Here is a 25964-nt window from a genome sequence, read left to right as displayed (position 1 = left end):
CCATGGTCTTGTAGCGGATGCGAGCTTCAACTGGAAGCCAGTGGAGAGAGCGGAGGAGCGGGGTGACGTGAGAGAACTTGGGAAGGTTGAACACCAGACGGGCTGCGGCGTTCTGGATGAGTTGTAGGGGTTTAATGGCACAGGCAGGAGCCCAGCCAACAGCGAGTTGCAGTAATCCAGACGGGAGATGACAAGTGCCTGGATTAGGACCTGCGCCGCTTCCTGTGTGAGGCAGGGTCGTACTCTGCGGATGTTGTAGAGCATGAACCTACAGGAACGGGCCACCGCCTTGATGTTATTTGAGAACGACAGGGTGTTGTCCAGGATCACGCCAAGGTTCATAGCGCTCTGGGACGAGGACACAATGGAGTTGTCAACCGTGATGGCGAGATCATGGAACGGGCAGTCCTTCCCCGGGAGGAAGAGCAGCTCCGTCTTGCCGAGGTTCAGCTTGAGGTGATGATCCGTCATCCACACTGATATGTCTGCCAGACATGCAGAGATGCGATTCGCCACCTGGTCGTCAGAAGGGGAAAGGAGAAGATTAATTGTGTGTCGTCTGCATAGCAATGATAGGAGAGACCATGTGAGGTTATGACAGAGCCAAGTGACTTGGTGTATAGCGAGAATAGGAGAGGGCCTAGAACAGAGCCCTGGGGGACACCAGTGGTGAGCACGTGGTGAGGAGACGGATTCTCGCCACGCCACCTGGTAGGAGCGACCTGTCAGGTAGGACGCAATCCAAGCGTGGGCCGCGCCGGAGATGCCCAACTCGGAGAGGGTGGAGAGGAGGATCTGATGGTTCACAGTATCGAAGGCAGCCGATAGGTCTAGAAGGATGAGAGCAGAGGAGAGAGAGTTAGCTTTAGCAGTGCGGAGCGCCTCCGTGATACAGAGAAGAGCAGTCTCAGTTGAATGACTAGTCTTGAAACCTGACTGATTTGGATCAAGAAGGTCATTCTGAGAGAGATAGCGGGAGAGCTGGCCAAGGACGGCACGTTCAAGAGTTTTGGAGAGAAAAGAAAGAAGGGATACTGGTCTGTAGTTGTTGACATCGGAGGGATCGAGTGTAGGTTTTTTCAGAAGGGGTGCAACTCTCGCTCTCTTGAAGACGGGAGGGACATTGCCAGCGGTACCGGTACCCCCTGTATATAGTCTCCACATTGACTCTGTACCGGTACCCCCTGTATATAGCCTCCACATTGACTCTGTACCGGTAAACCCTGTATATAGCCTCCACATTGACTCTGTACCGGTAGCCCCTGTATATAGCCTCCACATTGACTCTGTACCGGTACCCCCTGTATATAGCCTCCACATTGACTCTGTACCGGTACACCCTGTATATAGCCTCCACATTGACTCTGTACCGGTACACCCTCTATATAGCCTCCACATTGACTCTGTACCGGTACCCCCTGTATATAGCCTCCACATTGACTCTGTACCGGTACCCCCTGTATATAGCCTCCACATTGACTCTGTACCGGTACACCCTGTATATAGCCTCCACATTGACTCTGTACCGTAACACCCTGTATATAGCCTCCACATTGACTCTGTACTGTAACACCCTGTATATAGCCTCCACATTGACTCTGTACTGGTACCCCCTGTATATAGCCTCCACATTGAATCTGTACCGGTACCCCCTGTATATAGCCTCCACATTGAATCTGTACCGGTACCCCCTGTATATAGCCTCCACATTGACTCTGTACCGGTACCCCCTGTATATAGCCTCCACATTGACTCTGTACCGGTACCCCCTGTATATAGCCTCCACATTGACTCTGTACCGGTACCCCCTGTATATAGCCTCCACATTGACTCTGTACTGGTACCCCCTGTATATAGCCTCCACATTGAATCTGTACCGGTACCCCCTGTATATAGCCTCCACATTGACTCTGTACCGGTACCCCCTGTATATAGCCTCCACATTGACTCTGTACCGGTACCCCCTGTATATAGCCTCCACATTGACTCTGTACCGGTACCCCCTGTATATAGCCTCCACATTGACTCTGTACCGATAGCCCCTGTATATAGCCTCCACATTGACTCTGTACCGGTAGCCCCTGTATAAAGCCTCCACATTGAATCTGTACCGGTACCCCCTGTATATAGCCTCCACATTGACTCTGTACCGGTACCCCCTGTATATAGCCTCCACATTGACTCTGTACCGGTACCCCCTGTATATAGCCTCCACATTGACTCTGTACCGGTACCCCCTGTATATAGCCTCCACATTGACTCTGTACCGGTACCCCCTGTATATAGTCTCCACATTGACTCTGTACCGGTACCCCCTGTATATAGCCTCCACATTGACTCTGTACCGGTACTCCCTGTATGTAGCCTCCACATTGACTCTGTACCGGTACCCCCTGTATATAGCCTCCACATTGACTCTGTACCGGTACCCCCTGTATATAGCCTCCACATTGACTCTGTACCGGTACCCCCTGTATATAGCCTCCACATTGACTCTGTAGCGTAACACCCTGTATATAGTCTCCACATTGACTCTGTAGCGTAACACCCTGTATATAGTCTCCACATTGACTCTGTAGCGTAACACCCTGTATATAGTCTCCACATTGACTCTGTACTGGTACTCCCTGTATATAGCCTCCACATTGACTCTGTACCGGTACCCCCTGTATATAGCCTCTACATTGACTCTGTACCGGTACCCCCTGTATATAGCCTCCACATTGACTCTGTACCGGTACCCCCTGTATATAGCCTCCACATTGACTCTGTACCGGTACCCCCTGTATATAGCCTCCACATTGACTCTGTACCGTAACACCCTGTATATAGCCTCCACATTGACTCTGTACTGGTACCCCCTGTATATAGCCTCCACATTGACTCTGTACTGGTACCCCCTGTATATAGCCTCCACATTGACTCTGTACCGGTACCCCCTGTATATAACCTCCACATTGACTCTGTACCGGTACCCCCTGTATATAGCCTCCACATTGACTCTGTACTGTAACACCCTGTATATAGCCTCCACATTGACTCTGTACCGGTACCCCCTGTATATAGCCTCCACATTGACTCTGTACCGGTACCCCCTGTATATAGTCTGCACATTGACTCTGTACCGGTACCCCCTGTATATAGCCTCCACATTGACTCTGTACCGGTAAACCCTGTATATAGCCTCCACATTGACTCTGTACCGGTAGCCCCTGTATATAGCCTCCACATTGACTCTGTACCGTAACACCCTGTATATAGCCTCCACATTGACTCTGTACTGTAACACCCTGTATATAGCCTCCACATTGACTCTGTACTGGTACCCCTGTATATAGCCTCCACATTGACTCTGTACCGGTACCCCCTGTATATAGCCTCCACATTGACTCTGTACCGGTACCCCCTGTATATAGCCTCCACATTGACTCTGTACCGGTACCCCCTGTATATAGCCTCCACATTGACTCTGTACCGGTACCCCCTGTATATAGCCTCCACATTGACTCTGTACCGGTACCCCTGTATATAGCCTCCACATTGACTCTGTACCGGTACCCCCTGTATATAACCTCCACATTGACTCTGTACCGGTACCCCCTGTATATATCCTCCACATTGACTCTGTACCGGTACCCCCTGTATATAGCCTCCACATTGACTCTGTACCGGTACCCCCTGTATATAGCCTCCACATTGACTCTGTACCGGTACCCCCTGTATATAGCCTCCACATTGACTCTGTACCGGTACACCCTGTATATAGCCTCCACATTGACTCTGTACTGTAACACCCTGTATATAGCCTCCACATTGACTCTGTACCGGTACCCCCTGTATATAGCCTCCACATTGACTCTGTACCGGTACCCCCTGTATATAGTCTGCACATTGACTCTGTACCGGTACCCCCTGTATATAGCCTCCACATTGACTCTGTACCGGTAAACCCTGTATATAGCCTCCACATTGACTCTGTACCGGTAGCCCCTGTATATAGCCTCCACATTGACTCTGTACCGTAACACCCTGTATATAGCCTCCACATTGACTCTGTACTGTAACACCCTGTATATAGCCTCCACATTGACTCTGTACTGGTACCCCCTGTATATAGCCTCCACATTGACTCTGTACCGGTACCCCCTGTATATAGCCTCCACATTGACTCTGTACCGGTACCCCCTGTATATAGCCTCCACATTGACTCTGTACCGGTACCCCCTGTATATAGCCTCCACATTGACTCTGTACCGGTACCCCCTGTATATAGCCTCCACATTGACTCTGTACCGGTACCCCCTGTATATAGCCTCCACATTGACTCTGTACCGGTACCCCCTGTATATAACCTCCACATTGACTCTGTACCGGTACCCCCTGTATATATCCTCCACATTGACTCTGTACTGGTACCCCCTGTATATAGCCTCCACATTGACTCTGTACCGGTACACCCTGTATATAGCCTCCACATTGACTCTGTACCGGTACACCCTGTATATAGCCTCCACATTGACTCTGTACCGGTACCCCTGTATATAGCCTCCACATTGACTCTGTACCGGTACCCCCTGTATATAGCCTCCACATTGACTCTGTACCGGTACCCCCTGTATATAGCCTCCACATTGACTCTGTACCGGTACCCCTGTATATAGCCTCCACATTGACTCTGTACCGGTACCCCCTGTATATAGCCTCCACATTGACTCTGTACCGGTACACCCTGTATATAGCCTCCACATTGACTCTGTACCGGTACCCCCTGTATATAGCCTCCACATTGACTCTGTACCGGTACCCCCTGTATATAGCCTCCACATTGACTCTGTACCGGTACCCCCTGTATATAGCCTCCACATTGACTCTGTACCGGTACCCCCTGTATATAGCCTCCACATTGACTCTGTACTGGTACCCCCTGTATATAGCCTCCACATTGACTCTGTACCGGTACCCCCTGTATATAGCCTCCACATTGACTCTGTACTGGTACCCCCTGTATATACCTCCACATTGACTCTGTACTGGTACCCCCTGTATATAGCCTCCACATTGACTCTGTACCGGTACCCCCTGTATATAGCCTCCACATTGACTCTGTACCGGTACCCCCTGTATATAGCCTCCACATTGACTCTGTACCGGTACACCCTGTATATAGCCTCCACATTGACTCTGTACCGGTACACCCTGTATATAGCCTCCACATTGACTCTGTACTGGTACCCCCTGTATATAGCCTCCACATTGACTCTGTACCGTAACACCCTGTATATAGCCTCCACATTGACTCTGTACCGTAACACCCTGTATATAGCCTCCACATTGACTCTGTACCGGTACCTCCTGTATATAGCCTCCACATTGACTCTGTACCGGTACCCCCTGTATATAGCCTCCACATTGACTCTGTACTGGTACCCCCTGTATATAGCCTCCACATTGACTCTGTACTGGTACCCCCTGTATATAGCCTCCACATTGACTCTGTACCGGTACCCCCTGTATATAGCCTCCACATTGACTCTGTACCGGTACCCCCTGTATATAGCCTCCACATTGACTCTGTACTGGTACCCCCTGTATATAGCCTCCACATTGACTCTGTACCGTAACACCCTGTATATAGCCTCCACATTGACTCTGTACCGGTACCTCCTGTATATAGCCTCCACATTGACTCTGTACCGGTACCCCCTGTATATAGCCTCCACATTGACTCTGTACTGGTACCCCCTGTATATAGCCTCATTATTGTTATTTTCTGCTGCTCTTGAATTATTTGTTACTTTTATTTGTGACTTAAGAATATATATATATATATTTTTGAAACTGCATTGTTGGTTAAGGGCTTGTCAGTCAGCATTTCACTGTAAGGTCTGTTGTATTTGGCGCATGTGACAAATACAATTGGATTATTGGAAGTGACCAGTGATTCCATGTCTATAGGACCAATGATTACATGTCTATAGGACCAGTGATTCTATGTCTATATTGACCAGTGATTCCATGACTATAGGACCAGAGATTCCATTTGTATAGGACCAGTGATTCCATGTTTATAGGGCCAGTGATTCCATGTCTATAGGACCAGTGATTCCATGTGTATAGGACCAGTGATTCCATGTCTATAGGGCCAGTGATTCCATGTGTATAGGACCAGTGATTCCATGTCTATAGGACCAGTGATTCCATGTGTATAGGGCCAGTGATTCCATGTGTATAGGACCAGTGATTCCATGTCTATAGGGCCAGTGATTCCATGTCTATAGGGCCAGTGATTCCATGTCTATAGGGCCAGTGATTCCATGTCTATAGGGGCAGTGATTCCATGTCTATAGGACCAGTGATTCCATGTCTATAGGTCCAGTGATTCCATGTCTATAGGACCAGTGATTCCATGTCTATAGGACCAGTGATTCCATGTCTATAGGTCCAGTGATTCCATGTCTATAGGGCCAGTGATTCCATGTCTATAGGACCAGTGATTCCATGTGTATAGGACCAGTGATTCCATGTCTATAGGGCCAGTCATTCCATGTCTATAGGGCCAGTGATTCCATGTCTATAGGGCCAGTGATTCCATGTGTATAGTGCCAGTGATTCCATGTCTATAGGACCAGTGATTCCATGTGTATAGGACCAGTGATTCCATGTCTATAGGACCAGTGATTCCATGTGTATAGGGCCAGTGATTCCATGTCTATAGGACCAGTGATTCCATGTCTATAGGGCCAGTGATTCCATGTCTATAGGGCCAGTGATTCCATGTCTATAGGACCAGTGATTCCATGTCTATAGGGCCAGTGATTCCATGTGTATAGGACCAGTGATTCCATGTCTATAGGACCAGTGATTCCATGTGTATAGGGCCAGTGATTCCATGTGTATAGGACCAGTGATTCCATGTCTATAGGGCCAGTGATTCCATGTCTATAGGGCCAGTGATTCCATGTCTATAGGGCCAGTGATTCCATGTCTATAGGGGCAGTGATTCCATGTCTATAGGACCAGTGATTCCATGTCTATAGGTCCAGTGATTCCATGTGTTTAGGGCCAGTGATTCCATGTGTATAGTGCCAGTGATTCCATGTCTATAGGGCCAGTGATTCCATGTTTTATAGGACCAGTGATTCCACGTGTATAGGGCCAGTGATTTCATGTGTATAGGGCCAGTGATTCCATGTGTATAGGGCCAGTGATTCCATGTGTATAGGTCCATTGATTTCATGTGTATAGGGCCAGTGATTTCATGTGTATAGGGCCAGTGATTCCATGTGTATAGGGCCAGTGATTCCATGTCTATAGGACCAGTGATTCCATGTCTATAGGACCAGTGATTTCATGTGTATAGGGCCAGTGATTCCATGTGTATAGGGCCAGTGATTCAATGTGTATAGGGCCAGTGATTCCATGTGTATAGGACCAGTGATTCCATGTCTATAGGGCCAGTGATTCCATGTGTATAGGGCATGCATTCATTTGGCGTAATCTGTATCCTTTTAGGTGGCTGCAGTTCAGTGTTGTGGCACTGTAATGTTGCCCAATCAGAGGGCTGTAAGAAAACACAAAAGGATCATTAAAGATATGGGACAAAAGGCAGGAATACAGCTGGTGAGGGGTTAATATAGGGGTTAATATTGGGGTTAATATAGGGGTTAATATAGCCCCTTTTCCTGTTTCAGTCGTGAGGGGTTAATATAGCCCCTGTTCCTGTTTCAGTCGTGAGGGGTTAATATAGACATGAATCTGTTGTAGTCGTGAGGGGTTAATATAGGGGTTAATATAGGGGTTAATATAGCCCCCGTCCCTGTTGTAGTCGTGAGGGGTTAATATAGCCCCCGTCCCTGTTGTAGTCGTGAGGGGTTAATATAGCCCCCGTTCCTGTTGTAGTCGTGAGGGGTTAATATAGCCCCCGTTCCTGTTGTAGTCGTGAGGGGTTAATATAGCCCCCGTTCCTGTTGTAGTCGTGAGGGGTTAATATAGCCCCCGTCCCTGTTGTAGTCGTGAGGGGTTAATATAGCCCCGTTCCTGTTGTAGTCGTGAGGGGTTAATATAGCCCCGTCCCTGTTGTAGTCGTGAGGGGTTAATATAGCCCCCGTCCTGTTGTAGTCGTGAGGGGTTAATATAGCCCCCGTCCCTGTTGTAGTCGTGAGGGGTTAATATAGCCCCCGTCCCTGTTGTAGTCGTGAGGGGTTAATATAGCCCCCGTCCCTGTTGTAGTCGTGAGGGGTTAATATAGCCCCCGTTCCTGTTGTAGTCGTGAGGGGTTAATATAGCCCCCGTTCCTGTTCTGCATCTTTCAGCTCAGAGAGAGATTAGCTGTTTAATGTCTGAGGTATACTAATTGATTTCTGGATGGAAAATATTTATTTCAAGGAAATAATAGCTGGATACATTTCCGGTACACAGCACACCCAACACATCGGTTCTGTCACGGTTCTGACGGTTCTGTCACCGTTCTGTCACCGTTCTGACGGTTCTGTCACGGTTCTGACGGTTCTGTCACGGTTCTGACAGTTCTGTCACGGTTCTGATGGTTCTTTCACCGTCCTGTCGGTTCTGTCACCGTTCTCACTGTTGTTCTCTCCTCTCCCCCATCAGGACCAGCCTGTCAGGAGAACACATGTCCTGCGATCATCCTCCCGCTCTGCACTGTTCACCCAGCCTCCCACCAGCCTCTCAACCACCCTCTCAACCCAGGTTAGTACTGCTGTATGTGGGTGTGTGTGCAGATGGAGGACTGGGGATAGTGGGTTGTGTGTTTCTAAGAGGGGTGGGGTGGGTTGTGTGTTTCTAAGAGGGATGGGTTGTGTGTTTCTAAGAGGGATGGGGTGGGTTGTGTTTCTCAGAGGGGTGGGTTGTGTGTTTCTAAGAGGGTGGGGTGGGTTGTGTGTTTCTAAGAGGGTGGGTTGTGTGTTTCTAAGAGGGATGGGGTGGGTTGTGTTTCTCAGAGGGGTGGGTTGTGTTTTCTAAGAGGGGTGGGGTGGGTTGTGTGTTTCTAAGAGGGGTGGGGTGGGTTGTGTGTTTCTAAGAGGGTGGGTTGTGTGTTTCTCAGAGGGATGGGGTGGGTTGTGTGTTTCTAAGAGGGATGGGGGGTGTGTGTTTCTCAGAGGGGTGGGTTGGGTTGTGTGTTTCTAAGAGGGATGGGGTGGGTTGTGTGTTTCTATAAGGGATGGGGTGGGTTGTGTGTTTCTATAAGGGATGGGGTGGGTTGTGTGTTTCTAAGAGGGATGGGGTGGGTTGTGTTTCTCAGAGGTGTGGGGTGGGTTGTGTGTTTCTAAGAGGGATAGGGTGGGTTGTGTGTTTCTAAGAGGGGTGGGTTGTGTGTTTCTAAGAGGGATGGGGTGGGTTGTGTGTTTCTATTAGGGATAGGGTGGGTTGTGTGTTTCTAAGAGGGATGGGGTGGGTTGTGTGTTTCTAAGAGGGGTGGGGTGGGTTGCACCAATATGGATGAACTCTTAAACTGAGTTAAATTTAAAGTTGAATCTATAAATCTTGTTCCAACAAACTTTAAACCTAGTTTTAAATTTAAATCCTAGTTAAATTGAATCCTTCATCTAAACAAAGTTTACATTTGACTTAAAACCAAGATCAAATCTTGTTGTAAAATCGAATGTAAATGTAGTTTGGGGATTAAATCTAAACTGCCACTGGAGGAGGTTAAAGTTCATCAGATGTCTGTGTATGTGCTTTATATTTTGTAGTGTGATTTAAAAATTTCAGCTCTTGTGGTTTATCATGTAAAACTCAACTAGCCGGCTCATTTATTTGACCCAAAATGAAATGAATTAGATACTTTAGATGAGGTGAAAACTATCTTTGCTGTCTAGCGGTGACCAGGCCTGGATAGAACGAGAACATATCGCTATGGTGAATCCATTATGACACGTGTAACTAACCATACACGAGAACATATCGCTATGGTGAACCCATTATGACACGTGTAACTAACCATACACGAGAACATATCGCTATGGTGAACCCATTATGACACGTGTAACTAACCATACACGAGAACATATCGCTATGGTGAATCCATTATGACACGTGTAACTAACCATACACGAGAACATATCGCTATGGTGAACCCATTATGACACGTGTAACTAACCATACACGAGAACATATCGCTATGGTGAATCCATTATGACACGTGTAACTAACCATACACTAGTGATTTAACCTTAGATTAAAAGATACAACTCTGATTTTAATCCTGAACCTAGATTTTACAGTCTAGATTACGTCTAATCTAAGATGAATTTAAACTAGGGGTTCCCAAAAAATGTTGTCCCCCACGACCTCATTTTGAGATCCGAAAATGATTACGAGCCCAACCATGTGGAAAAACAATTATGTAATTGACAGTCAATGTTTATTTATTTTTTATTGGGATCTATTACAGTCAATTGAAATACAATCTAACAGTATTTCTGAATGTCTGCTCAACTCACCATCACATATTTTTAATGTGGGGCTATGACAGTAAACTGCTAATTAGTCTGACTAGAAATTATCTCCCCAACCACTAATGAGATGGGGATGCTTGATTCATGCCGCGTCGGAGCTTCTCAAAGGGGGATGCTGTCACATCCAACCTGGATCGATATTTGGTTTTAATGCAGAAGAGCATTGACTCTAGCGCCACACAGATATGAGCTGGTCGAAGGGTACCATGAGTTTTATGTTTTACTCCTGTCTCACCGTGCCATCCCTCTTAGACTCCTGTCTCACCGTGCCATCCCTCTCAGACTCCTGTCTCACTGTGCCATCCCTCCCAGACTCCTGTCTCACTGTGCCATCCCTCCCAGACTCCTGCATCACCGTGCCATCCCTCCTAGACTCCTGTCTCACCGTGCCATCCCTCCCAGACTCCTGTTTCACTGTGCCATCCCTCCTAGACTCCTGTCTCACCGTGCCATCCCTCCCAGACTCCTGTCTCACCGTGCCATCCCTCCTAGACTCCTGTCTCACCGTGCCATCCCTCCTAGACTCCTGTCTCACTGTTCCATCCCTCTCAGACTCCTGTCTCACTGTGCCATCCCTCCCAGACTCCTGTCTCACTGTGCCATCCCTCCCAGACTCCTGTCTCACTGTTCCATCCCTCCTAGACTCCTGTCTCACTGTTCCATCCCTCCCAGACTCCTGTCTCACTGTGCCATCCCTCCCAGACTCCTGTCTCACTGTTCCATCCCTCCTAGACTCCTGTCTCACTGTTCCATCCCTCCTAGGCTCCTGTCTCACCGTGCCATCCCTCTCAGACTCCTGTCTCACTGTGCCATCCCTCCCAGACTCCTGTCTCACCGTGCCATCCCTCTCAGGCTCCTGTCTCACTGTTCCATCCCTCCCAGACTCCTGTCTCACCGTGCCATCCCTCTCAGACTCCTGTCTCACTGTTCCATCCCTCCCAGACTCCTGTCTCACCGTGCCATCCCTCTCAGACTCCTGTCTCACCGTGCCATCCCTCTTAGACTCCTGTCTCACCATGCCATCCCTCCCAGACTCCTGTCTCACTGTGCCATCCCTCCTAGGCTCCTGTCTCACTGTTCCATCCCTCCAGACTCCTGTCTCACCGTGCCATCCCTCTCAGACTCCTGTCTCACCGTGCCATCCCTCCTAGACTCCTGTCTCACTGTTCCATCCCTCCCAGACTCCTGTCTCACCGTGCCATCCCTCCTAGACTCCTGTCTCACCGTGCCATCCCTCTTAGACTCCTGTCTCACTGTTCCATCCCGCCTAGACTCCTGTCTCACCGTGCCATCCCTCTTAGACTCCTGTCTCACTGTTCCATCCCTCTCAGACTCCTGTCTCACCGTGCCATCCCTCTCAGACTCCTGTCTCACCGTGCCATCCCTCCAGACTCCTGTCTCACCGTGCCATCCCTACCAGACTCCTGTCTCACCGTGCCATCCCTCTCAGACTCCTGTCTCACTGTGCCATCCCTCCCAGACTCCTGTCTCACCGTGCCATCCCTCCTAGACTCCTGTCTCACTGTTCCATCCCTCCCAGACTCCTGTCTCACTGTTCCATCCCTCTCAGACTCCTGTCTCACTGTTCCATCCCTCTCAGCCTCCTGTCTCACTGTGCCATCCCTCCTAGACTCCTGTCTCACCGTGCCATCCCTCCCAGACTCCTGTCTCACTGTTCCATCCCTCCTAGGCTCCTGTCTCACTGTTCCATCCCTCCTAGACTTCTGTCTCACCGTGCCATCCCTCCTAGCCTCCTGTCTCACCGTTCCATCCCTCCCAGACTCCTGTCCCACCGTTCCATCCCTCCCAGACTCCTGTCCCACCGTGCCATCCCTCCCAGACTCCTGTCTCACCGTGCCATCCCTCTTAGACTCCTGTCCCACCGTGCCATCCCTCCCAGACTCCTGTTTCACTGTGCTATCCCTCTTAGACTCCTGTCTCACCGTGCCATCCCTCCTAGACTCCTGTCTCACCGTTCCATCCCTCCCAGACTCCTGTCTCACTATGCCATCCCTCCCAGACTCCTGTCTCACCGTGCCATCCCTCCCAGACTCCTGTCTCACCGTTCCATCCCTCCCAGACTCCTGTCTCACTGTGCCATCCCTCCCAGACTCCTGTCTCACCGTGCCATCCCTCCCAGACTCCTGTCTCACCGTGCCATCCCTCCTAGACTCCTGTCTCACTGTGCCATCCCTCCCAGACTCCTGTCCCACCGTGCCATCCCTCCCAGACTCCTGTCTCACCGTGCCATCCCTCCTAGACTCCTGTCTCACTGTTCCATCCCTCCCAGACTCATGTCTCACCGTGCCATCCCTTCTAGACTCCTGTCTCACCGTGCCATCCCTCTTAGACTCCTGTCTCACTGTTCCATCCCTCCTAGACTCCTGTCTCACCGTGCCATCCCTCTTAGACTCCTGTCTCACTGTTCCATCCCTCTCAGACTCCTGTCTCACCGTGCCATCCCTCTCAGACTCCTGTCTCACCGTGCCTTCCCTCCAGACTCCTGTCTCACCGTGCCATCCCTCCCAGACTCCTGTCTCACCGTGCCATCCCTCTCAGACTCCTGTCTCACCGTGCCATCCCTCTCAGGCTCCTGTCTCACTGTTCCATCCCTCCCAGACTCCTGTCTCACCGTGCCATCCCTCTCAGACTCCTGTCTCACTGTGCCATCCCTCCCAGACTCCTGTCTCACCGTGCCATCCCTCCTAGACTCCTGTCTCACTGTTCCATCCCTCCCAGACTCCTGTCTCACTGTTCCATCCCTCTCAGACTCCTGTCTCACTGTTCCATCCCTCTCAGACTCCTGTCTCACTGTGCCATCCCTCCTAGACTCCTGTCTCACCGTGCCATCCCTCCCAGACTCCTGTCTCACCGTGCCATCCCTCCCAGACTCCTGTCTCACTGTTCCATCCCTCCTAGGCTCCTGTCTCACTGTTCCATCCCTCCTAGACTTCTGTCTCACCGTGCCATCCCTCCTAGCCTCCTGTCTCACCGTTCCATCCCTCCCAGACTCCTGTCCCACCGTTCCATCCCTCCCAGACTCCTGTCCCACCGTGCCATCCCTCCCAGACTCCTGTCTCACTGTTCCATCCCTCTCAGACTCCTGTCTCACTGTGCCATCCCTCCTAGACTCCTGTCTCACCGTGCCATCCCTCCCAGACTCCTGTCTCACCGTGCCATCCCTCCCAGACTCCTGTCTCACCGTGCCATCCCTCTCAGACTCCTGTCTCACTGTGCCATCCCTCCCAGACTCCTGTCTCACCGTGCCATCCCTCCTAGACTCCTGTCTCACTGTTCCATCCCTCCCAGACTCCTGTCTCACTGTTCCATCCCTCTCAGACTCCTGTCTCACTGTTCCATCCCTCTCAGACTCCTGTCTCACTGTGCCATCCCTCCTAGACTCCTGTCTCTGAATGTGCCATCCCTCCCAGACTCCTGTCTCACCGTGCCATCCCTCCCAGACTCCTGTCTCACTGTTCCATCCCTCCTAGGCTCCTGTCTCACTGTTCCATCCCTCCTAGACTTCTGTCTCACCGTGCCATCCCTCCTAGCCTCCTGTCTCACCGTTCCATCCCTCCCAGACTCCTGTCCCACCGTTCCATCCCTCCCAGACTCCTGTCCCACCGTGCCATCCCTCCCAGACTCCTGTCTCACCGTGCCATCCCTCTTAGACTCCTGTCCCACCGTGCCATCCCTCCCAGACTCCTGTCTCACTGTGCCATCCCTCTTAGACTCCTGTCTCACCGTGCCATCCCTCCTAGACTCCTGTCTCACCGTTCCATCCCTCCCAGACTCCTGTCTCACTGTGCCATCCCTCCCAGACTCCTGTCTCACCGTGCCATCCCTCCCAGACTCCTGTCTCACCGTTCCATCCCTCCCAGACTCCTGTCTCACCGTGCCATCCCTCCTAGACTCCTGTCTCACTGTGCCATCCCTCCCAGACTCCTGTCCCACCGTGCCATCCCTCCCAGACTCCTGTCTCACCGTGCCATCCCTCCTAGACTCCTGTCTCACTGTTCCATCCCTCCCAGACTCATGTCTCACCGTGCCATCCCTCCTAGACTCCTGTCTCACCGTGCCATCCCTCTTAGACTCCTGTCTCACTGTTCCATCCCTCCTAGACTCCTGTCTCACCGTGCCATCCCTCTTAGACTCCTGTCTCACTGTTCCATCCCTCTCAGACTCCTGTCTCACCGTGCCATCCCTCTCAGACTCCTGTCTCACCGTGCCATCCCTCCAGACTCCTGTCTCACCGTGCCATCCCTCTCAGACTCCTGTCTCACCGTGCCATCCCTCTCAGGCTCCTGTCTCACTGTTCCATCCCTCCCAGACTCCTGTCTCACCGTGCCATCCCTCTCAGACTCCTGTCTCACTGTGCCATCCCTCCCAGACTCCTGTCTCACCGTGCCATCCCTCCTAGACTCCTGTCTCACTGTTCCATCCCTCCCAGACTCCTGTCTCACTGTTCCATCCCTCTCAGACTCCTGTCTCACTGTTCCATCCCTCTCAGACTCCTGTCTCACTGTGCCATCCCTCCTAGACTCCTGTCTCACCGTGCCATCCCTCCCAGACTCCTGTCTCACCGTGCCATCCCTCCCAGACTCCTGTCTCACTGTTCCATCCCTCCTAGGCTCCTGTCTCACTGTTCCATCCCTCCTAGACTTCTGTCTCACCGTGCCATCCCTCCTAGCCTCCTGTCTCACCGTTCCATCCCTCCCAGACTCCTGTCCCACCGTTCCATCCCTCCCAGACTCCTGTCCCACCGTGCCATCCCTCCCAGACTCCTGTCTCACCGTGCCATCCCTCTTAGACTCCTGTCCCACCGTGCCATCCCTCCCAGACTCCTGTCTCACTGTGCCATCCCTCTTAGACTCCTGTCTCACCGTGCCATCCCTCCTAGACTCCTGTCTCACCGTTCCATCCCTCCCAGACTCCTGTCTCACTGTGCCATCCCTCCCAGACTCCTGTCTCACCGTGCCATCCCTCCTAGACTCCTGTCTCACCGTTCCATCCCTCCCAGACTCCTGTCTCACTGTGCCATCCCTCCCAGACTCCTGTCTCACCGTGCCATCCCTCCCAGACTCCTGTCTCACCGTGCCATCCCTCCTAGACTCCTGTCTCACTGTGCCATCCCTCCCAGACTCCTGTCCCACCGTGCCATCCCTCCCAGACTCCTGTCTCACCGTGCCATCCCTCCTAGACTCCTGTCTCACTGTGCCATCCCTCCTAGACTCCTGTCTCACCGTGCCATCCCTCCCAGACTCCTGTCCCACCGTGCCATCCCTCCCAGACTCCTGTCTCACTGTGCCATCCCTCTTAGACTCCTGTCTCACTGTGCCATCCCTCTTAGACTCCTGTCTCACCGTGCCATCCCTCCTAGACTCCTGTCTCACCGTGCCATCCCTCCTAGATTCCTGTCTCACTGTGCCATCCCTCTTAGACTCCTGTCTCACTGTGCCATCCCTCCCAGACTCCTGTCTCACTGTGCCATCCCTCCAGACTCCTGTCTCACCGTGTCATCCCTCCCAGACTCCTGTCTCACCGTGCCATCCCTCCCAGACTCCTGTCTCACTGTGCCATCCCTCCTAGACTCCTGTCTCACTGTGCCATCCCTCCCAGACTCCTGTCTCACCGTGTCATCCGTCCTAGACTCCTGTCTCACTGTGCCATCCCTCCCAGACTCCTCTCTCACTGTGCCATCCCTCCTAGACTCCTGTCTCACTGTTCCATCCCTCCTAGACTCCTGTCTCACTGTGCCATCCCTCCCAGACTCCTGTCTCACCGTGTCATCCCTCCTAGACTCCTGTCTCACTGTGCCATCCCTCCCAAACTCCTCTCTCACTGTGCCATCCCTCCTAGACTCCTGTCTCACTGTTCCATCCCTCCCAGACTCCTGTCTCACCGTGCCATCCCTCCCAGACTCCTGTCTCACTGTGCCATCCCTCCCAGACTCCTCTCTCACTGTGCCATCCCTCCTAGACTCCTGTCTCACTGTGCCATCCCTCCCAGACTCCTCTCTCACTGTGCCATCCCTCCTAGACTCCTGTCTCACTGTTTCATGCCTCCCAGACTCCTGTCTCACCGTGCCATCCCTCCCAGACTCCTGTCTCACCGTGGCAGTTGGGATCACCATCTCAATTGGCTCTGTTCTGGTTTTTCTGTGGCGAAGCTCAGGCATCGGAGGCAGAGGCTTCAAGTCAACATCAGAATCATCATCAGCAACGCCGATTTCAAGCTCACTATCCGATCCTCCATCCGTCTCCAAACTCATCTAAATTTTGCAGCATTTGCAATGCTGTCAGTACGTCCGTTCTTTGGTCTTGTCATTGTGAACTTCACACATTGTATGTTTTACTCTCCCAGGGGAGATTATAAATCATTTCCTTTCATAGTAAAATAAATCCATTCTTCTTCATCATTACACTGATGTTCTATATTCAGTCATCCTCATCATTCAGATTTAATCACCCTCCTCATCATTCAGATTAATCACCCTCCTCATCATTCAGATTAATCACCCTCCTCATCATTCAGATTAATCACCCTCCTCGTCATTCAGATTAATCACCCTCCTCGTCATTCAGATTAATCACCCTCCTCATCACTTCAGATTAATCACCCTCCTCATCATTCAGATTAATTACCCTCCTCATCATTCAGATTAATCACCCTCCTCATCATTCAGATTAATCACCCTCCTCATCATTCAGATTAACCACCCTCCTCCTCATTCAGATTAACCACCCTCCTCATCATTCAGATTAATCACCCTCATCGTCATTCAGATTAACCACCCTCCTCATCATTCAGATTAATCACCCTCGTCGTCATTCAGATTAATCACCCTCCTCATCATTCAGATTAATCACCCTCCTCATCATTCAGATTAATCACCCTCCTCATCATTCAGATTAACCACCCTCCTCATCATTCAGATTAATCACCCTCCTCATCATTCAGATTAACCACCCTCCTCATCATTCAGATTAATCACCCTCCTCATCATTCAGATTAACCACCCTCCTCATCATTCAGATTAATCACCCTCCTCATCATTCAGATTAATCACCCTCCTCGTCATTCAGATTAATCACCCTCCTCATCATTCAGATTAATCACCCTCCTCATCATTCAGATTAATCACCCTCCTCATCATTCAGATGAATCACCCTCCTCATCATTCTGATTAATAACCCTCTTCATCATTCAGATTAACCACCCTCCTCATCATTCAGATTAACCACCCTCCTCATCATTCATATTAACCACCCTCCTCATCATTCAGATTAACCACCCTCCTCATCATTCAGATTAATCACCCTCCTCATCATTCAGATTAACCACCCTCCTCATCATTCAGATTAATCACCCTCCTCGTCATTCAGATTAATCACCCTCCTCGTCATTCAGATTAATCACCCTCCTCGTCATTCAGTTTAATCAACCTCCTCGTCATTCAGATTAACCACCCTCCTCATCATTCAGATTAATCACCCTCCTCATCATTCAGATTATTCAACCTCCTCATCATTCAGATTAACCACCCTCCTCATCATTCAGATTAATCACCCTCCTCATCATTCAGATTATTCAACCTCCTCATCATTCAGATTAATCACCCTCCTCATCATTCAGATTAACCACCCTCCTCATCATTCAGATTAATCACCCTCCTCATCATTCAGATTAACCACCCTCCTCATCATTCAGATTAATCACCCTCCTCACCCTCCTCATCATTCAGATTAATCACACTCCTCATCATTCAGATTAATCACCCTCCTCATCATTCAGATTAACCACCCTCCTCATCATTCAGATTAATCACCCTCCTCATCATTCAGATTAATCACCCTCCTCATCATTCAGATTAACCACCCTCCTCATCATTCAGTTCATTGAAGTCCCATGTTCCACTGCTTCTATCTGGTTTCTATCTGTCCCGGTCATCCATTGACAACAGAAAAAGCTTATTTTAATTTAAAGACGTTACTAGTTTTGGTTTCGTAGCCATCGCAAGGCTTCCGCGCCAGTGGTCATGTGCTGACTGCAGGGGACAGCACGGAATATTCTAGAAAAAAAAGGGACATTTTTGGAAATAGAGCTGCACCTCCTGAATTCTGAGAGTTATTTGACAAAGGGAAGCATCATATAATCAGCAAGAATCTGCTCTTTCTGATACTATATAGACATCACAATGTTTCACCTGCTCTTTCTGATACTATATAGACATCACAATGTTTCACCTGCTCTTTCTGATACTATATAGACATCACAATGTTTCACCTGCTCTTTCTGATACTATATAGACATCACAATGTTTCACCTGCATGTGACTCTGATGGAAGATTTGATAAAACAATGATCCTTTCCCTGCGTCCATCTCTTCATGTTCAATTTGACAACTGATAAGTATAATATTGGCACTCGTCAGATTATTGTCAAATGTAATCTTGTCTACAGGCTAACTTTTATTATGTTTTGAAATTAGTTTAGGTGTAGTGTCAGTATAGTTTAGGTGTAGTTTGGGTGTAGTGCCGGTATAGTTTAGGTGTAGTTTGGGTGTAGTTTAGGTGTAGTGTCAGTGTAGTTTGGGTGTAGTTTAGGTGTAGTGCCGGTATAGTTTAGGTGTAGTTTAGGTGTAGTGTAGATGTAGTGTCAGTGTAGTTTGGGTGTAGTTTAGGTGTAGTGTCAGTGTAGTTTTGGTGTAGTGTCAGTATAGTTTTGGTGTAGTGTCAGTATAGTTTAGGTGTAGTGTCAGTATAGTTTAGGTGTAGTGTCAGTATAGTTTAGGTGTAGTGTCAGTATAGTTTAGGTGTAGTGTCAGTATAGTTTAGGTGTAGTTTAGGTGTAGTGTCAGTGTAGTTTTGGTGTAGTGTCAGTGTAGTTTCGGTGTAGTTTAGGTGTAGTGTCGGTGGGCCAGCTGTGCAGGCTGACTGGCGTTGTTTGTTTCTTGCTCATTGCACCGCTGAATAGAGTCAATATGTTTTATCATGATTCTAAAGGCCTCCTGCAATGTGGAGCACGTTGTCGTTTCCTTTACAATACATTCGATTAGGTAGTAATCGTAATTAGGTACTGAGTTACAGGAAATTAAACAGTCCCATAACAGGTTGTTTTTACATTTAATTATTTATAATTTTTTTACAAAAGGACAAATGTAAAAAAAAAAAAGAATAGTAAAGGAACGTGATTAAATTATTTCCTGCTGATGAACAAGCATCACATGAACACATCATTACACCGCTGTCTTTCTAAATTAAATCAACCTCTTATCATTCAGTTAGGCCTCATTGTGAAGTAAGGTGCACAATTATTGCCCGTTCATCCATTTGTCATTCAGTGAGGAGAGAGAGAGAGAGAGAGAGAGAGAGATTCAGAGAGAGAGAGAGAGAGAGATTCAGAGAGAGAGATTCTTACATCAGCTGATGTTACAAAATGCTCTACAGAAACCCAGCCTAAAACCCCAAACAGCAAGCGTAGAAGGACGGTGGCTAGGTAAAACTCCCTAGAAAGGCCAGAACCTAGGAAGAAACCTAGAGAGGAACCAGGCTATGAGGGGTGGTCAGACACATAAACTACTGCAGCATAATTACTGGAGGCTGAGACAGGAGGGGTCAGGAGACACTGTGGCCTCATCCGAGGACACCCCCGGACAGGGCCAAACAGGAAGGATATAACCCCACCCACTTTGCCAAAGCACAGCCCCCACACCATGCGAGGGATATCTTCAACCACCAACTTACCATCCTGAGACAAGGCCGAGTATAGCCCACAAAGATCTCCGCCACGGCACAACCCAAGGTGGGGTGCCAACCCATACAGGAAGATCACATCAGTGACTCAACCCACTCAAGTGACGCACCCCTCATAGGGATGGCATGGAAGAGCACCAGTAAGTAAGCCAGTGACTCAGCCCCTGTATTAGGGTTAGAGGCAGAGAATCCCATTGGAGAGAGGGGAACCGGCCAGGCAGAGACAGCAAGGGCATTCTTGGAGCCTGGCTGGGTACCAACATCCTACAGAACATTGTCTGGTGTAATGAGACAAATGAAAAATACAAACATGTAGGAAGAGTCAGGGAAGGAGCAGAACAGGTTTTTTTAAATGATTTTTTTAAGGCCGTTGGCGGTTCTAGTTCACTGTTATCTGACAATGGGGTTGTTTTCACCATTTTGCAGCCGGTAATATATAAGTCTCTGCAATAGGGTGTGCTTTAGGTTTCATTTACATTTATAAGGTTAACCACATTGCAATGATTGTGAGATACAAAGACGATATTATAATATCTAATTTTTATTTAATTTTTTTCGGGGGGAGATTCGGGAAAATCTCCCGCGACTCCATTATGACATCCGGCGACCTCGCATGTCTCCTCTCCTGTGCAGTGAGCGAGAGAGAGAGAAACAGACTCCTTCTGTCTCTTATCTACTTCTCAGCAGCCGAGCTCTGGGATATCTCTCTTTGTAGACATCATCGATCTCTAGGCCTCCACAGCCAACTCCAGATGTATTAGTTCCTTTGGTTGTGTGTGTGTAGTGTGTGTGTAGTGTGTGTGTGTAGTGTGTTCTTGAGTCACCCCACCCCTCCCCCCCATTCATATTATAGCAGCAGTGAGTTCTTGAGCCCCCCCCAATTCATATTATAGCAGCAGTGAGTTCTTGAGCCCCCACCCCTCCCCCATTCATATTATAACAGCAGTGAGTTCTTGAGCCCCCATTCATATTATAGCAGCAGTGAGTTCTTGAGCCCCCCCCATTCATATTATAACAGCAGTGAGTTCTTGAGCCCCCATTCATATTATAGCAGCAGTGTCCTTGAGGCCGCCCCCCCATTCATATTATAGCAGCAGTGTCCTTGAGGCCCCCCCATTCATATTATAGCAGCAGTGTCCTTGAGCCCCCATTCATATTATAGCAGCAGTGTCCTTGAGGCCGCCCCCATTCATATTATAGCAGCAGTGAGTTCTTGAGCCCCCATTCATATTATAACAGCAGTGAGTTCTTGAGCCCCCCCATTCATATTATAACAGCAGTGAGTTCTTGAGCCCCCCCATTCATATTATAGCAGCAGTGTCCTTGAGGCCGCCCCCCCCCCATTCATATTATAGCAGCAGTGTCCTTGAGGCTGCCCCCCCCATTCATATTATAGCAGCAGTGTCCTTGAGGCCGCCCCCATTCATATTATAGCAGCAGTGTCCTTGAGGCCCCCATTCATATTATAGCAGCAGTGTCCTTGAGCCCCCATTCATATTATAGCAGCAGTGTCCTTGAGGCCGCCCCCCTTCACGGTAGACCACACTCTAAAAATGGGACTGTTGAAGCTCGTAACGCGTAAAAAATGTCTGTCCTGGTTCCAAACCCTCAGTTTCAAACTACTTCTAGAAGCAACGTCTGCAACAAGAACTGTTTGTCGGACGCTTCACGAAATGGGTTTCCACGGCCGAGCAGCGGCACACAAGCCTAAGATCACCATGCGCAATGCCAAGCATTGGCTGAAGTGGTATAAAGCTCACCACCATTGGACTCTGGAGAAGAGGAAACACGTTCTCTGGAGAGATGAATCACTCTTCACCATCTGGCAGTCCGACGGACAAATCTGGGTTTGGTCAACAACACTCATGTTCTAGTGGATGAATGGAAGCAGCTTCATGATGAATAGCAATGACCCGTTTTTATTCTTTTATAACTTTTGGTGGATATTAAATATGATTGAGTTTTATATAACACTTCCGTTTTGAATGTTTGGGAATTAATAAAAAATGTTTTATTTAAGAGACAGGCTTGATGGTTTAAGGGTACAGTTGGTACCCATTAAGACCAATCTGGACTTTTCCCACATATTTAATCAAATATGGTTGTGTCTTGTTGAAATGGTTCATTTTTATCTCCACATACAAAAAGGTCCAAATAAATATGTATAATTGGTTTGTATTTATAGGGCTTTTAGTTTAAATGGTTCTTCACACGTCTCCGTTGTTCCTTGACTAACAGCTATTTATCCGATAATTATATTATTACAGCTTCAGCTACAGCTTCCAACAGTAACTGTTAACCGTTGGTTAAATCAGAGAGAGCGAGGTGATTGGCCATCTGAGAGTCAACATGTTTTCCGCAGCAGAGCTGTAATCTTCTCTGATTGGTTAAATGAGAGAGAGCGAGGTGATTGGCCATCTGAGAGTCAACATGTTTTCCGCAGCAGAGCAGTAATCTTCTCTGATTGGTTAAATCAGAGAGAGCGAGGTGATTGGCCATCTGAGAGTCAACGTGTTTTCCGCAGCAGAGCAGTAATCTTCTCTGATTGGTTAAATGAGAGAGAGCGAGGTGATTGGCCATCTGAGAGTCAGCGTGTTTTCCGCAGCAGAGCTACCTGCCTGCAGTAATCTTCTCTGATTGGTTAAATGAGAGAGAGCGAGGTGATTGGCCATCTGAGAGTCAACATGCTTTCTGCAGCAGAGCTACCTGCCTGCAGTAATCTTCTCTGATTGGTTAAATGAGAGAGAGCGAGGTGATTGGCCATCTAAGAGTAAACATGTTTTCCGCAGCAGAGCAGTAATCTTCTCTGATTGGTTAAATCAGAGAGAGCGAGGTGATTGGCCATCTGAGAGTCAACGTGTTTTCCGCAGCAGAGCAGTAATCTTCTCTGATTGGTTAAATCAGAGAGAGCGAGGTGATTGGCCATCTGAGAGTCAACATGTTTTCCGCAGCAGAGCAGTAATCTTCTCTGATTGGTTAAATCAGAGAGAGCGAGGTGATTGGCCATCTGAGAGTCAACGTGTTTTCCGCAGCAGAGCTGTAATCTTCTCTGATTGGTTAAATCAGAGAGAGCGAGGTGATTGGCCATCTGAGAGTCAACGTGTTTTCCGCAGCAGAGCAGTAATCTTCTCTGATTGGTTAAATCAGAGAGAGCGAGGTGATTGGCCATCTGAGAGTCAACGTGTTTTCCGCAGCAGAGCTGTAATCTTCTCTGATTGGTTAAATCAGAGAGAGCGAGGTGATTGGCCATCTGAGAGTCAACGTGTTTTCCGCAGCAGAGCTGTAATCTTCTCTGATTGGTTAAATCAGAGAGAGCGAGGTGATTGGCCATCTGAGAGTCAACATGTTTTCCGCAGCAGAGCTGTAATCTTCTCTGATTGGTTAAATGAGAGAGAGCGAGGTGATTGGCCATCTGAGAGTCAACGTGTTTTCCGCAGCAGAGCTGTAATCTTCTCTGATTGGTTAAATGAGAGAGAGCGAGGTGATTGGCCATCTGAGAGTCAACGTGTTTTCTGCAGCAGAGCAGTAATCTTCTCTGATTGGTTGAATGAGAGAGAGCGAGGTGATTGGCCATCTGAGAGTCAACGTGTTTTCCGCAGCAGAGCTGTAATCTTCTCTGATTGGTTAAATCAGAGAGAGCGAGGTGATTGGCCATCTGAGAGTCAACGTGTTTTCCGCAGCAGAGCAGTAATCTTCTCTGATTGGTTGAGAGGGGCTATCATCATTAAGTCACATAGTAGACTTTCATATTTCAATTGGTTCAAAATGTAGTTTGTAAAATGTTTCCCCAGATGCTTGTTATATTGGTAAGAGAACACAGGACACCATGTCTATAGGGAGGAGAACACAGGACACCATGTCTATAGGGAGGAGAACACAGGACACCATGTCTATAGGGAGGAGAACACAGGACACCATGTCTAGGGAGAGAACACAGGACACCATGTCTATAGGGAGGAGAACACAGGACACCATGTCTATAGGGAGGAGAACACAGGACACCATGTCTATAGGGAGGAGAACACAGGACACCATGTCTATAGGGAGGAGAACACAGGACACCATGTCTATAGGGAGGAGAACACAGGACACCATGTCTATAGGGAGGAGCAGACACCATGTCTTAGGGAGGAGAACACAGGACACCATGTCTTAGGGAGGAGAACACAGGACACCATGTCTATAGGGAGGAGAACACAGGACACCATGTCTATAGGGAGGAGAACACAGGACACCATGTCTATAGGGAGGAGAACACAGGACACCATGTCTATAGGGAGGAGAACACAGGACACCAGAACACAGGACACCATGTCTATAGGGAGGAGAACACAGGACACCATGTCTATAGGGAAGATGCACTTGACACCATTGGAGGAGAACACAGGACACCATGTCTATAGGGAGGAGAACACAGGACACCAGAACACAGGACACCATGTCTATAGGGAGGAGAACACAGGACACCATGTCTATAGGGAGGAGAACACAGGACACCATGTCTATAGGGAGGAGAACACAGGACACCATGTCTATAGGGAGGAGAACACAGGACACCATGTCTATAGGGAGGAGAACACAGGACACCATGTTATATTGTATTTACTTTGCCACCATGGCCTTTATTTTGCCTTTACCTCCCTTATCTCACCTCATTTGCTCACATTGTATATAGACTTATATTTCTACTGTATTATTGACTGTATGTTTGTTTTACTCCATGTGTAACTCTGTCTGTTGTATCTGTCGAACTGCTTTGCTTTATCTTGGCCAGGTCGCAATTGTAAATGAGAACTTGTTCTCAACTTGCCTACCTGCTTAAATAAAGGTGTTCTCAACTAGCCTACCTGGTTAAATAAAGGTGTTCTCAACTAGCCTACCTGGTTAAATAAAGGTGTTCTCAACTGGCCTACCTGGTTAAATAAAGGTGTTCTCAACTGGCCTACCTGGTTAAATAAAGGTGTTCTCAACTGGCCTACCTGGTTAAATAAAGGTGTTCTCAACTGGCCTACCTGGTTAAATAAAGGTGTTCTCAACTGGCCTACCTGGTTAAATAAAGGTGTTCTCAACTGGCCTACCTGGTTAAATAAAGGTGTTCTCAACTGGCCTACCTGGTTAAATAAAGGTGTTCTCAACTAGCCTACCTGGTTAAATAAAGGTGTTCTCAACTGGCCTACCTGGTTAAATAAAGGTGTTCTCAACTGGCCTACCTGGTTAAATAAAGGTGTTCTCAACTGGCCTACCTGGTTAAATAAAGGTGTTCTCAACTGGCCTACCTGGTTAAATAAAGGTGTTCTCAACTGGCCTACCTGGTTAAATAAAGGTGTTCTCAACTGGCCTACCTGGTTAAATAAAGGTGTTCTAAACTAGCCTACCTGGTTAAATAAAGGTGTTCTCAACTGGCCTACCTGGTTAAATAAAGGTGTTCTCAACTGGCCTACCTGGTTAAATAAAGGTGTTCTAAACATGCCTACCTGGTTAAATAAAGGTGAAAAAAGTAACTCTACAAGTCAATCAAAAAGAAAATGCACCATGGGAAATATGCAAATTAGGCTTTAAACCAAACAGTGTTATAACAACACTGAAATAAAATAAATAAATACAATTTGAATGGCAGCGTACGCCCACATCATATGAAGGAATGTGTCTGCCTCATTTAAGGGGACACACAGTGAACAGTTTCATCGTAAAACGTATAAATAAAATGTATAAATACGTTTTTAATGTTGTA

The 25964-nt window shown here is 48.6% G+C and overlaps 1 protein-coding gene across 1 annotated transcript in view; it reads left to right on the top strand.

Moving 5' to 3' along the window:
- LOC115122979 (calcium uniporter protein, mitochondrial-like) overlaps positions 1-25964 on the top strand; it is a 201625-nt gene that overhangs the window by 69641 nt on the left and 106020 nt on the right. Inside the window, exon 2 of the mRNA XM_065002700.1 lies at positions 8611-8709. Within this exon, the coding sequence (XP_064858772.1) occupies positions 8611-8709 (99 nt within the window). The remainder of the gene's footprint in view (positions 1-8610; positions 8710-25964) is intronic.

The sequence above is a fragment of the Oncorhynchus nerka genome, linkage group LG16, assembly GCF_034236695.1.
Source record: "Oncorhynchus nerka isolate Pitt River linkage group LG16, Oner_Uvic_2.0, whole genome shotgun sequence".
NCBI lineage: Eukaryota > Metazoa > Chordata > Actinopteri > Salmoniformes > Salmonidae > Oncorhynchus > Oncorhynchus nerka.
Note: the sequence above shows the minus strand (reverse complement) of the source record. Positions and strands in the feature narration are given on the sequence as shown.